The 15,207-nt window shown below is 43.1% G+C and overlaps 2 protein-coding genes across 5 annotated transcripts in view; one reads left to right on the top strand and one right to left on the bottom strand.

Moving 5' to 3' along the window:
* The window catches only part of ccm2 (CCM2 scaffold protein), a 421,717-nt gene that overhangs the window by 335,493 nt on the left and 71,017 nt on the right, over window positions 1-15,207 (top strand). The window lies entirely within an intron of this gene.
* The window catches only part of sgk1 (serum/glucocorticoid regulated kinase 1), a 31,445-nt gene continuing 26,075 nt past the window's right edge, over window positions 9,838-15,207 (bottom strand). For all 4 annotated transcript variants that reach the window (XM_080790989.1, XM_080790990.1, XM_080790991.1 and 1 more), the window contains 5 exons: window positions 13,377-13,613; window positions 13,132-13,227; window positions 12,515-12,670; window positions 12,296-12,385; window positions 9,838-11,724 (listed from right to left, as the gene is read on the bottom strand). In XM_080790989.1, the coding sequence (XP_080647115.1) occupies window positions 11,557-11,724; window positions 12,296-12,385; window positions 12,515-12,670; window positions 13,132-13,227; window positions 13,377-13,613 (747 nt within the window). In that variant the 3' untranslated portion in view covers window positions 9,838-11,556. The remainder of the gene's footprint in view (window positions 11,725-12,295; window positions 12,386-12,514; window positions 12,671-13,131; window positions 13,228-13,376; window positions 13,614-15,207) is intronic.

Below are 15,207 nucleotides of genomic sequence, written 5' to 3'. Positions count from 1 at the left end.
AAACCCAATAACGAGGTGCAATGTTAAACAGGTGTGTTCCAGGGATAATGAGTTTACTGAGCAATGAGTAAATTAGACAGTTAACCTGCAGGTACTGGAGTTCTTCATTCTGTTTGGTGTATGATCAAGTGATGTGTTCTAATTGGGGGTTTCTCAATTGAAGTGGGGAGGAGAGAGAATATTGAAGGAGTGGAAGATTACTGAACAGATTCACCAGAGTGTATGACCTGACACAGGTTGACATGACACAGAGAGGTGAAGTGGAAGTTTTCTGATAGGTTGATGCACAGTGCATGATTCTCGTGTCTGTTTTGTTTGAGTGAGTTTACTTACTTACTTACTCCTCTTCGTCCCCTATGGGACATAAGGCTTCCGATCCCTGGCAGCATGCCCAGGACAGGTTCATCTGTTCCAGCTCCTGCGTCATAGTTCTGAACCAGGTGGTCTTGGGCCTCCCAGGTTTTCTTTTGGCCATCTTAAGGCCACCTTTGTGATGCAGTCCTGCTCCATCCTCAGTACAACATGTCCTAGCCATCTCAGGTGTCTGTGTGTAATGTCCTTGGTAATGCTCCGGCTCCCTGCTGTTTGTTTGTACAGTTCATTGTTTGATATTTTATTCGGCCAAAAGATCTGACATATACAGTACGTCTGAGGCATCTGTTGTGGAAAACTTCTATTCTCCTATAGTGTCTGTCTTGACCACTCTCCAGCTCTCAGAACCATACAGCAGAACAGACTTGAGTGAGTTTAAGAAGTCTTAACTATTGAGTGGTAATGTATGTGTTTGGACTGAGTGAAGAAAGGACCCTCCGTAAAGCGCTTCTGAAATTTGGACGTCACTTTACGTAGGGTCCCTTTATAGGGTGCATTTATTCCACGCGCTACGGTAGACAGATGTACCCTCCGTGCAGGCCGTGCTGCGGCCTTTTGGTGGTGGTGAGATGTTTCAAAATAAGCATAAAACGGCTATAGACAAACGTGAGAGAAATTTCATTCCTTATGTTGATCTGACTCACCTCATCAAACCCTGTACACTAAAGACACGTACATATGTATAATTTCCATATGTTGATCTGGCGCCCCATGCCAACGCGACAGCGCTCGCCCAGCAGTCACGCGACCTGGGCGTGTACACGACCTTGCGAGGTCGCTTCTCGCCCTCAGGGCGTCTTACTGGTGCTAAGGGTCTGGTGTATTATCAGGGGTTTTCAACTGATTGTGAACCATGAGGGACCACCACCTTGACTAAGAATCAACCTGGGGACCACCACCTTGACTAAGGATCAGCCTGGGGACCACTGTTGTGTTGTAATGGGATATGGGCTAAGATTAGTGCTTTCGTAACACTTGTTATGGAATGCATCCCATGTCTTATACTGTTTCTCAAACGATGGTCCACGGACTTAACTGATATACAGTACTGACACATGTAGCCCTATATCTTAACTGATATACAGTATACTGACACATGTAGCCCTATCTTGGGCGTGCCTTGACCTTTATCCCTACACTTTTTCCCCCATATTTTACTATCTTGAAAAAGATACTAGCAGATCTACATCCATACATTATGGCTATTATGGGCTATTTGAACTATTTTAATAATAGTAATAATAGTAATATATATATATATATATATATATAGTAAAAATAGCAAATACGTGCAAGATATAGCACATGATGACATGATTATATGGGCACATTATTAACATTTTCTAATAATGATGACTCATTCAGGCAAGCTGGTAAACTTCACCCTTCTTGAGATTCTAACTGCCTTTTCTGCACTTCATTTAGTGCAATGTTCCACAGAACAGTGCACAGACATTTAGTGCACTGTTCCACAGAACAGTGCACAGACATTTAGTGCACTGTTCCACAGAACAGTGCACAGACATTTAGTGCACTGTTCCACAGAACAGTGCACAGACATTTAGTGCAATGTTCCACAGAACAGTGCACAGACATTTAGTGCACTGTTCCACAGAACAGTGCACAGACATTTAGTGCACTGTTCCGTGGATGAAAATACAAAATCTTCACTTTGCTACATTGCTAAATGCATGCAATACCTCCACGAACCACCTGTTGAAAACCCCTGTATTATTGTTATCATGGAGTAACCTAAGTATGTATTGTGCATGTTATGTCCATGTTATTTAATATTGTGTACTATGTGCAATTTTGTATGTATTTGATGCATTGCCATGTTTTTTGTTCTTGCTTACTGTAAATCGCTCTGTATTAAGACTGTAATTGTAAATGTATCACTATCTGCATGTAGAGATTGTGTGTGTGTGTGTGTGTGTGTGTGTGTGTGTGTGTGTGTGTGTGTGTGTGTGTGTGTGTGTGCGTGTGCGTGTGTGTCTGAACATCTTGTAGAGTTTTGTCAATGTCATCCATATTCTATGTAAAAACCACCATTATTCTTAAGGCCTATTCATAGTATGGATTCTCGGTGGTGAGTTGACCACTGCTCCGGTGGTGGTGGTGAGCTGACCACCGGAGCTGAAATAACATGGAGCGGTGGTGAGTAAAAACAGAGAGGAGGGTTGGGGGGCGGTGGTGGTGGTTTGCTCTTCACCGCGGCTCAGTGACGTCATGTTGTAGTTCGGTGGTCACCTCACCACCGGAAATCCATACTATGAATAACGCTTTATGCTCTCCATACAGTTAACTACATATTATTATCATGGTACTTATATGGCCTAAATCCACAATCCTTGCGGTTAGACCTTATTTCCGCAGTCTTTGTGTGTGACCTAATAGGCTACACCTGCCCGCATTCTTCAGAGTAGTTGGTGACCGCAGCCTGTGTCACTCTTTTTGAGGATGGCCTATTTTCAAAACCTGTTATTTAAATGCAAACACTCTCAAAGACATTGTACAAGACTATAGCACCTGTTGCCCCTGTATTTGTGTCTGTGTTTGATCTCCAGTAAGCCCAGTTTACTGAATGTGTGTGTGGTCTCTTATGCAACTGACCAACACACAACTATTTGGGGAGAACACAATAACATACAACAATACAACATATTTTTCCAAATACAAGGCAAGGTCAGGTTGTGGCCTCCTGGTGGCGCTATAATAGGCCAATGTGAAGAGGGTGGGATATATTCCTCAGCCTAGTAGGAAAGTCTGTGAAAGATTTCACGTGAATTGCACGCTGCGTTCATGATTTGAGGCTTTTTGTTTCAAAAGGGCCAATCCTGCAAACTTTGAAAGCCAATCTTAGCCAATTAGGATGTAATATGAAATATCGGACAGATCCATCTTGAACACATGTATGACTATAGAGATAGTGTGTAACGATTTGCAGGATTTTTGGACAGAATGTTTTTCAAAAGTCGGCCTCCTGGTGGTTCTGGGAATTTCGGGGCAGAGGTTCATCGTTGGCATCCAGCGAGTTCGACCGGGTTGACGGTGCCGGAGATAAGCTGCTCTCAGACGGACCGGACGGACGGACACACGGACGGACGGAGTGCAAAACATACTCTCTCCCCATGCCTTCGGCCTGGTGGAGACAAAAAAACATACTCTCTCCCTGCATGCCTTCGGCCTGGTGGAGACAATAAAACATACTCTCTCCCCATGCCTTCGGCCTGGTGGAGACAATAAAACATACTCTCTCCCTGCATGCCTTCGGCCTGGTGGAGACAATAAAACATACTCTCTCCCCATGCCTTCGGCCTGGTGGAGACAATAAAACATACTCTCTCCCCCATGCCTTCAGCCTGGTGGAGACAATAAAACATACTCTCTCCCCATGCCTTCGGCCTGGTGGAGACAATAAAACATACTCTCTCCCTGCATGCCTTCGGCCTGGTGGAGACAATAAAACATACTCTCTCCCCATGCCTTCGGCCTGGTGGAGACAATAAAACATACTCTCTCCCTGCATGCCTTCGGCCTGGTGGAGACAAAAATGGGAAAACATTTAGCATTTGGTCAACCTAGTGTAAACTGTAATTCTGTATTCTGGCACAACAATTTGAAATCAATAATCTCAGTACGCAAACATTGCTCTCTGCAAACTTAGTCTGGAGCCTTTTTTGTCTTTTTACAATAATATAATGGTCTACTTTTAAATATGGATTGATACTGTATGCATGCTACCATTGTAACCTATATAAGTTAATTAGTCGTATCATCTTGGCTATCTTGGTCAATATATATATATATATATATATATATATATATATATATATATATATATGTATGTATATATATATATATATATATATATATATATATATATATATATATATATATATATATATATATATATATATATATATATATATATATATATGGGTGTGTGTGGGTGTGTGTTTTTTAGACATTATTAGAATCAGAGTCAGACTTTATGATTAATTATTATAGTTTCTTCTATTGTTTTACTTAGACAGAATAATCTTGAACACACTTTGTTCAATAAATATAGCCTAAAGTCTCATAGGCAAGTCTATAACCCCCCCCCCCCCCCTCCTCCTCCCCCCCTCCCCCCTCAAACACGTCACACACACCTGCAGCAGGAGACCCATCAGACGTCACCCATCCACCGGTGTTTGAAATTGACGCGGAAATAAACAACATGGAAGAACAAACACAAACAACCTAGGCATAATGCTACCTGCCACATAGAAAGAGAAGAAGTTTTATCTTCACGACAGTTTGTTTGTTTGTTTTTGTAGTGCTATTCAGGTGAGTTAGCTAAATATAGCCTACAGTTAGCTTAGTAGCACTGCAGAGCTGATTTGTGTCATTTAATTTCATTTGGGGCAGCTGGGGCTACCTTTCGCCCACGCCGGTATGCCTATGGCTAACAATAACCTAGCCCCTCTCGGAACCCTCCGAAAGCTTTTATGAAATTTGGACTTAGCTGGTATAAAGTCTTAAAAATGTCAGAAACTTTACTACCATTGGGTTCTGCGGGAACAGACCCCCATTCAGAAACACCGCCATTCAGAAACACCGCCATTCTGCTTGTGGGGCTAACAATAACCCAACCTTAACCGGTCCTTAACCTCACAAAAACTACCTAAACCTAATCCTAACCTCAACAAAAAATATATTAAAGCATATGCCTAAAGTTAACCAACCTAACCTGGTCTGTAGGCCTATATTTCTAATTTCAGAATATCTGATGATAATGGGGTTAATGCGTATAATGCTAATACCAAAAGGGGTTCCCGCCCAAAATATGCACATAGCCAATCTACAAGCTCACACAGCATGATGCGTGTATAAGCCTGAGCTTTTATATTGGCTGTTTTCAGCAAAGAGATTATTTGGTATAGCGAATAAATGATATACTTAAGGGTTATTAAATGTGGTTAATTTGTTCCCCATTCGACTGGGGACCCTCTGGAACACTGTCAACTGTCAAGGGCCCCTGTCTGGGGGACGTGGGGGTCCCCTGACCCTACTTTGAGAACCACTGAAGGCTGACTGAAACAAGTTAATACAACTTTTTACAGTAATGATAGACTACAACCTGTCATAAAAGACTCTGCTGCCATCTAGTGGAAATTGTAGTACAGTAACAGAGCAAACAGTTCTCACATTTATTCGCTATACCAAATAATCTCTTTGCTGAAAACAGCCAATCTAAATCTAAAGAAAGGACAAAATATAACAATGTGTTTTAGAGAAGAGAAACATGTTTACTATAATAATAATACCACTATTTATTTGTATCACATTCATATGTTCATGCTTCTTCTCAGCTTCTTTTGTAGGTGCAATTCTACCATTATGGCAGTTCAGTCAGACAACTCTTAGAATTTAGAATATATATTCTTTGACCATAATTGCACATAGATATATGAAGCATAGTTTGGCGCCAGGGCTCTGTCTCTATTCATTCCCTGTAACATTAACATTTTACCCATTTAGACCCGAGCTCGATTCTACAAAATATCTTCTAAATCCTGACAGTTTTCTGAAAAACCTATTTTTCTATATCAGTGGTTTTCAAACTATTTCATGTCAAGGACCCCCTAGAATCTGTATTTGGCCGCCGACCCCCATCTGAAAATATGTTGTTCCATGGACCCCCCCCCCCCCCAGAAGGACAGATTTTAGTTAAAAACGTTCTCTCTGAAATAATATATATTCAAAGATTTTTGCCACATTTTTTAGATTTTTCAAAAATAGCAGACCTGCTGTTTTTCAACAGCTAAAGCATAACATAATGTTTAAAACACCAAAAGTGGCAGATTGCGTATAATTAATTATGGCATAATACAAATACTGTTATACTGTTAATCAAATAATGATTGAAATATAAAGGATGTACACAGATTCTGTAAATAATCCCTTTGCACAATGTAGTTAAAAAGAAAAAAACTTCTTTCTTTCTTTCTTTCTGACACTAAAAGGCATATGGTGTCCCTCCCAACCTACACTGGAGCCATGGGTAACCTTCACCGGACCATAGGAGCCATGGGTAACCGGTCCGGACCATAGGAGCCATGGGTAACCTACACCGGACCATAGGAGCCATGGGTAACCTACACCGGACCATAGGAGCCATGGGTAACCTACACCGGACCATAGGAGCCATGGGTAACCTACACCAGACCATAGGAGCCATGGGTAACCTACACCGGTCCATAGGAGCCATGGGTAACCTACACCGGACCATAGGAGCCATGGGTAACCTACACCGGTCCATAGGAGCCATGGGTAACCTACACCGGACCATAGGAGCCATGGGTAACCTACACCGGTCCATAGGAGCCATGGGTAACCTACACCGGACCATAGGAGCCATGGGTAACCTACACCGGACCATAGGAGCCATGGGTAACCTACACCGGGCATGGCTACACGACACAACGCTGGACATATGACGATACACGAAAGAAGAAGAAGTCCATGCCATCCAAATGTGACCCTGGCCATCACTGACGCACAACTGACGGAGCCAAGAAGAAGACATCTCAGGGTACGAACCTGTTTTTTTTTGTTCTTTCTTTCTTTCTTTCTTTCTTTCTTTCTTTGCTGCTGCTGCTGCTGTTGTTGTTGCTGTTGTCTATGTTGTGTGTGTAATGTATGCGATTCAAGCTTCTGCTGTGTTGTTGTCATATTGTGTTGTAACCGTAGGTCTGTTGTTGAAGCTAGTGAGTTGTTGTGACACTGTACAAGGGTACAGTATGTACACATAGCCTATATATAGGCCTACTAGGCTTTGTAGGTTGTGTTGTGAGTTGTGACAGGGTGCAGTAATAGTATGCTAGATGTACTAGTAAGTTGTGACAGGGTACAGTGGTATACAGTACACAGTATACTTAGAATAGGTTGTGAATAGTGACAGCAGGGTGGATGTATGGCAATGGCAAAAAGTGAGTTTAACGTTGTTTACTGCAATCAGATTCTGTTTGGATGTTTGGGCTGTCAAGGCCAGAAAGTAGGCTTTTTGGCCACTCAATTGGCATAACTTTCTTTCTTTCTTCTTTCTTTCTTTATATTTCTTTCTTTCTTTGCTGCTGCTGCTGTGTGTGTGTGCTGTCATTGCTGTGTAATAATGTGATTGATTCAGGCAGTTCAGTTGCACTGTGACTGCATGTGCATCACATCCTGCACTGTTCATTCAGCATGGAAATACAATGTTTATCCAGTAGATGGCAGTATAATGACATAGGTCTGTATTCAAGCATCTCTTTGGCCCACAGTGCAGCATCCTACTCCAAGTACAAATAGTTTTCTACTGCTTCTATGGTAGTCATTTGTAAAATGTCTCATATTTTCCCTTAGTTGTAAACATTGTATGTAGGCCAGTGATGTAAATAAATAGGTTTGCCGATGTAACGGGTCCCGGGACCCAGGGGTGGTCTTTTAGATGGGTCCCGGGACCCAGGGGTGGTCTTTTAGATGGGTCCCATGGGACCCAGGGGTGGTCTTTTAGATGGGTCCCATGGGACCCAGGGGTGGTCTTTTAGATGGGTCCCATGGGACCCAGGGGTGGTCTTTTAGATGGGTCCTGGGACCCAGGGGTGGTCTTTTAGATGGGTCCCATGGACATTGTATGAGTCCCGCTTCAACAACGCTAGTCATATATTGCCATTTTTTTTCTTTTTCTTTTTTTACAAATTGCAGCATTTAATAATATGGTTATATTCATGTAGAAAATGTATCTGAAAGAAATAAACGCAATTCTAAATCTGACAATTGCTAAGAGTTATGCAAACAGTGCAAAGTATATGCAAACATAAAGTAAATTAAATAGCATCAAATTACAGTACAGTGCTGAGTACAGTAGGGAGGTCCACAATAATCTGCGTTTTGGGATGCAAAAGGCACCCTATTAGCATCACTGGTAGGCAATATTAATATATACTGTATTTGCTCTACAGTGCATGTCAATGACATTTTCTCCAAGTTTTTCTTTTTTTTCCCTTTTAGTTTTTTACAGACTTTTGGAATTGCATGACCCATTTTCGATCTGTTTACCTCAAGTACCACTGACTCTATCTCCCAGGGTTATTGTGCCAACGTACATTAGCCTGCTTCTGTTCAAAGAGTCATGTCATGTGAAGTCTGTGAACCACATTTCCTTCCAATCAACAACACATAATAGTATGCGAATAGTGATAGTGTATGACATGACGATGTATGGCATTGGGGCGGCGGTGGCTCAGGTGGTAGAGTGACCGGGTGGTAAGGTAACCGCAAGGTTTCCAGTTCAAACCCTGTGGGCTCCCCCCCCAGAGTTAGTGTCGAAGTGTCCTTGAGCAAGACGCTGAACCCCTAATTGCTCCTGATGTGCTGGTTGGTGCCTTGCATTGTTTCCGCCGCCATCGGTGTAAGAATGTGTGCGTGTGAATGTGTGAATGTAATGCACGATCTATGTAAAGCGCCTTGGATAAAGGCGCTATATAAATTTACCATTTACCACTATTATAGTGCATGACTCAGTATACCTGTATTGTGAATGTGATTGAGTGTGCATGGCACAAATTGGCACATGCAGATAGATCATATTATATATACCGGTAGATTTCTTTTTTAACCAATATCAAGTTCAGCTGTCCAGTTGAACTTACTTTGGGTTCATATATCCACTGACCCAGAGTGGCTTTAATATCACGTTATCTGCAACTGCCCTATGATATACCCTCAAAAACACACACATACACACACACACACACACACACACACACGCACACACGATCATCACAGACAGTTGTATAACATTGCTGACGCACAGACAGGGGTAGAAGTCCACAGTTATGTGGGACAGTTGGCAGGAGGTCACGCTCAAGCCCCTGTAAGTTTGTACTTTGCCCCTGCCCGCCTGTGTTGGCCTGACACTCCAGGTTGAATTTTCATTTAGTTTCACGTCACTATGGACATATTTTGTTTAATGGTAGCGATTCAGGGCTGGAGCCAGGCTATAGGCCTGTCTGTGTCACTGTATCGGGAAAGTGCTTACGGGTAATCGACAGAAAATGCATTCCTGTCATTTGTGTTAAAGCGCTTGTGTGTGTTCCAAAAATCAACTTTTATGCCCGATGTATACGTATTATGTAATACAACAGTGTTGTTGTTGTATATATACATATACATATTGTAAGTATAAATCAGGCGTTAGGGCACCGATGACCAGTCTATTAAGTGTCAAAGAAAGAAATACAATCCTGGGATAGAAAAACGAGAAAAGAAAAATAAATACATTAACGGCAAAGTTAGTATTTACTAAAACTACACTGGCTGGTTACTGTAATGTACATGTCAGGTCTCTTTTGGCTGCAATGTGAGAAGGATGTTTTAAATGTTTTGGTCATGTAACTATAAAAAAAATAACACATCAGGTGAGGCTAGGTTATATAATAAAGTTAAACATATTTTATTGAAAACCAGACATGGCAACATAAATCTGAAACAATTTTACAATTTACAGTACATTTATCATGAATCGTTTACATACATAAGTATACATATTTAAGCATACCTTTTTTTAGTCTCTTTTTGTTCCATAATATACATTAAAACTAGTACACACATAACTCCAAATATACAAACAAACAAACTTAAATACCATTTAACTTTGTTACAGCAATATTAAAATGGAATGTTCCGTTCCCGACACTAACGCCTAGCCACATGGCCTTATGGTTACATTATTGACTGTGAGGTGAATGTAAGACTACACAAGGGGGGGGAGACGACTCGGTTGGCAAGCAAATCTCAAAGGGAACCATTCAGAGAACACATTCCTGGTCCGTTTGCTTTAGGGTCTCCCTGTAGTACGTCTGTGACATAGCAGCACTGCGCTCTCTCTCTCTCTCTCTCTCTCTCTCCGTCTTCTCCCAGCATCTCAGTTTACGTACACAAAAACAAGGAGCTGGAATTTGACACACGCATCATTCCGTGACCTAAGTCCTTCCGTGTTATGGGTTATAGGACAAAGGGTACAGATTTATAGTGCTTATACGTCTATTCCCTAAAACCCCCTGACTTCACAAAAGGCTTCAACTCGCCCTGCAAACTGGGGAAAAATATAGCTGTGGTGGACTGGACTGGAGTCGAGGAAGAGAAGAACTCATAGTATCTTGACAATGTCAAGGCGAAAAAATCCCCCCCCCAAAAGATCTGAGCTCCAATGGAGAGAAAAAATAAATAAAGGCACATTTTAAGAGCATTAAGTATCCCCCCCCCCCCTCTGTAACATTCAGCTTTAAATATCTCCCTTTTCTAAAAGGAACAAAACAAACACAAATAAGAAGAAAGTAAAGCACCAAAAATGACTGAACATCATCTCCATTCTACTCAGGCAGACTCCACCGATGGGCCCCCTGTGGGAGACATGGGTACTACTGGTAGAGGAGGATGAAGGAGTATTATTATTATCCTATGAAGATGAAGCCGTTACAGTCAACTCTTCCTCTTTTGAGAAAGGGTGAGAGAAAAGTGTGTGTGTGTGTGTTGTAGGAGTATGTTGTGGCGTCGTGTTAGAGGGCTATTCATTCAGCTGCCTGAGGCGCTATGTGCAAAATGTCCCCCCACCGTACGTAACACGCATGGTGGGGTCAGGGTTCTGGAGGTGGGGTCCGGGTTCTGGAGGCTTGCAGAGGGAGATACCTTCGTTTCGTGTGTCCACCGTGGAGAGTTTGTGCAAATCAGAACCATTTTTGGTCAAGGACTATTGTTGTCGTAAAACAATGGCTCATTATCGATGATATTATGTCCTTTTTTGAACGTTTCCGAGGAACAACTGGCCAGCAGGAGATGGAATGGTAAATGCGGGCTGTATACGTGCGGTGTATATAATATAATATATATATATAAATGCACGTTCGTTTTGGATGCAGATGCAGTTTGTGGTGGATGAGGATCAACACGGTCCATCATCCACAGATGGGACGTTGGGGGGGACGGGGGGTCAAGATGCAAGTCTACAGACACGGCACAGTTCATGTCCCATAGAAGAAAGAATCCCACCGGAATATGAGATTATCTTCTGGGGTTCTATAAATCGGTGTCCATAGAGCATGCCTGTGTTGAAATCCTATAGGTATTAAGAGTCCATAGCATAGAGGAGGAGGGAGCCTATAGGTAAGAGTCCATAGAGGGAGCGTAGGAGAAGCCCAGGAAGGCCTCGGCAGCCTCTTTGATGCTAGCTGTGACCAGGGCGCTGTCCGGAGAGCAGCCGATGGAGTTTGGCACCGGCTCGTCTGTGAACTCGGGGTCAAAGTGCCGCAGGTCGTTAGGACCCGTCTGGAAGGGAGGGAGAAAGGGGGGGGGGGGGGGGTTTAGTTCTCTGTTTAATTGTCTTATTTATTTATACATTATAAGTAGCAATGTAGGTCGTTGCATCCTGGTGGTGCCTAAATCAAGGCTGAAGCTCAGAGGGAACCGGGCTTTTGCAGTGGCAGCTCCCAAGCTCTGGAATGAGCTGCCTCTGCACATAAGACAAGCCCCCACTCTTCAGGTGTTTAAATCACGCCTCAAGACATATTTTTATTCTTTGGCTTTTCCAAGCATAGTATGAGCTTTTGATGTTGAAAGTGACACTGTGTACTGTATGTTGTTTGTTTTTAAATGAAGTTGTGATTTTTATTCTTTTATTGTAAAGCACTTTGGTACAACTTGTTGTTATTTAAATGGACTATAGAAATAAAGATGGTATGGTATGGTATCAAGTTGCAAAGTTCAATTTCCCCCTCTGGGATTAATTGTCTTATTTATTTATACATATACTGTAAGTAGCAATGTAGGTCATGGCATAGTCGGTGCCGTGACGTCTGCACTCTGCATATAGTATAGGTTATTAAAAAAAGAAACGTACCACGTTGGGGTTGAAGGGAGGGGTGAGCTTCTTGGCATTGAGGTCGTCCCAGTTGATCGGGGAAAAGAACATGTGGTTCTTGATCTCAGTCTGAGGAGAGATCAAAGAGGGAAGGATAAGGTTAACTGAGGCATTTTATATTTATTTTTTTAAAGCTGCCGACGTTAACGCAGGCTGTCATGATACAATGTCATTTCACACGTCGTGCAAAACACTTACGAAGTCGCCAGTGCAGCCTAGTCTCTTCGTGCGGTCCTTCTGCAGAAGACCCTCCAACAGGTTCCTGGCCGCGTTGGAGATATTGGGCTTCAGCTGCAGCGGTTTGTTCAGAATGTTGTCGTACATCTCCGCTGTGTTCCGGCTGTAGAACGGAGGCTGTTGACAGACGGTAAACAATAAGTTCAACATTTAATCTGCAGTTTATGATGTAGAAACATAGTCTTGTATGTTGTACACACAAGGCTTAAAACCCATTCTGGACGGGAACCCGTTTTGGTGTTTTAACTAAGCAATATGTTATACTTTAGCTATTGAAAAATAGCAGATCTACAAGCTCATAGCACGCCACCGAGGGCGCGCTACGAGCTTGTACTGTAGGTCTGCTATTTTTGAAAAATCGTGAAAATGTGGCACACATCTTTGAATATATATATTCTTTCAGGAGACTTTTTTTTTAAATTTCGACGTCAGGCCTATAAATGGTTTAAATCACAGGGGATAACTTGGTATTCTGCAACCTAGCAGAATACCAACATACTGTATACATACAGGTACGTGTACAGGTATATATATATATATATGTGCATATATGATGGAGTGTGGGGGGTCAAACTCACCAGGCCATAGAGCATCTCGTACAGCACAGCTCCTAGACACCACCAGTCCACTGACCGGTCGTATGGCTGCTTATGTAGCACCTCTGGAGCAAGATACTATTAGGAAAGAGAGAGAGAGAGACGGGTTATGTTCATGCTTTCAATACGGACAAATGAGATGCAAAAATCTGCTCAAATTCTGCTTTTTAGTTTCACTGTAAAAGTTTCCGAGGCAAGCGGCGGTGGGCGGTGGTGGTTTGGTTTACCTCTGGCGTTCCGCAGAAGGTGGAGGTGGTCCCGTTCTGCTCGATGTTCTCCTTGCACAGGCCGAAGTCCGTGAGGATGATGTGACCCTGGGAGTCCAGCAGGATGTTCTCTGGCTTCAGGTCTCTGTAGACGATGTTGAGGGAGTGGAGGTAGCCCAGCGCGCTGGCGATCTCCGCCGCGTAGAACCGGGCCCGGGGCTCCAGGAAGCAGCGCTCTCTCTGCAGGTGGTAGAATAGCTGGAGGAGGAGAGGAGAGAAGGTCCATAGGGTTATTATTAATATTATTATTATTATTGCGACAATCTCATTCGGTGCTTTACACTGGACGGTGAATGATCGAAAATGGTACAATGTACAGTGTGTACGCTTAATGGAAATAGAGGTCACATTGTGTTCATCTGGGGAATTCCCTAAATATATTACCCTGGAGTAAACATGGCGACCAGGGAGAGGAAATGAGTGCAGAGGTAGAGGGACAGAGATCAGAGACAGAAGAGATAAATGGACCGACACACCGACAACAGGATGAGAGGAAGTCAAAAGAGGAGAGAGAGAGAGAGAGAGAGACATAAAAGATGTGATGAAGGTAAAGGGAGAAAGTAGAGAGAAGGAGGGGAAATGTGGTGGTTTCCTGGGCCATATTTAATCAGTTCTGTCTTTGGTCGTCCAACAATGACAGGAAATAAGCGTACGCACACACACACACACACACACACACACACACACACACACACACACACACACACACACACGCATACATGCACACACACACACACACACCTAATTCTGGCTCACCCACCCCTAAATCTGGCTCAAGTCTCTGCCTCTATCCCTCCCCACCCGATGACTTCCTGAGAGGTGTTTCCTTTAGAAAAAAGACTGAACCACACAGCTTCTATTCTGCTCACATGACAGGATATCCCTGCCGTTTGTCTGTCTGTGCACCTCCTCTCCCTCTGCCACTGAGTCTGCACAATGTGCCCATCTCTCTCTCATCAGTCTGCACAATGTGCCCATCTCTCTCTCATCAGTCTGCACAATGTGCCCATCTCTCTCTCATCGGTCTGCACAATGTGCCCATCTCTCTCTCATCAGTCTGCACAATGTGCCCATCTCTCTCTCTCATCAGTCTGCACAATGTGCCCATCTCTCTCTCTCATCAGTCTGCACAATGTGCCCATCTCTCTCTCATCAGTCTGCACAATGTGCCCATCTCTCTCTCATCAGTCTGCACAATGTGCCCATCTCTCTCTCATCAGTCTGCACAATGTGCCCATCTCTCTCTCATCAGTCTGCACAATGTGCCCATCTCTCTCTCTCATCAGTCTGCACAATGTGCCCATCTCTCTCTCATCAGTCTGCACAATGTGCCCATCTCTCTCTCATCAGTCTGCACAATGTGCCCATCTCTCTCTCATCAGTCTGCACAATGTGCCCATCTCTCTCTCTCATCAGTCTGCACAATGTGCCCATCTCTCTCTCATCAGTCTGCACAATGTGCCCATCTCTCTCTCTCTCATCAGTCGATGCCGTTTGCCATTTCTCCACTTCATATGCTGTGTTTTGTTGTCTTTTATTTAATTATATTTGGTCCCTTTAGCATCCATCCAGCTATAGCCTACTGATCAGTCAACTTAAGACCTCTGTTGCTTTGCAGCATGTGCTAATTGCTAACCCCCCCAACCTCCCTCCTTTGTTTCTTCCTTCGTTCCAAAGCTAACGTATGCCAACTTTCTCCATTATTCTTCTCCCCCCGAAAGACCTTCCCAGCACCTCATTTAGTCCCTGCATCGTCGTCTCTTTACTCTGGTTCAAACAGCTCGTTACCAAC

This window comes from Protomyctophum bolini, assembly GCF_963924005.1.
Source record: "Protomyctophum bolini genome assembly, chromosome: 19".
Taxonomy (NCBI): Eukaryota; Metazoa; Chordata; class Actinopteri; order Myctophiformes; family Myctophidae; genus Protomyctophum; species Protomyctophum bolini.
The sequence above is the reverse complement of the archived record's forward strand: the minus strand, read 5'-3'. Positions and strand labels throughout refer to the sequence as shown.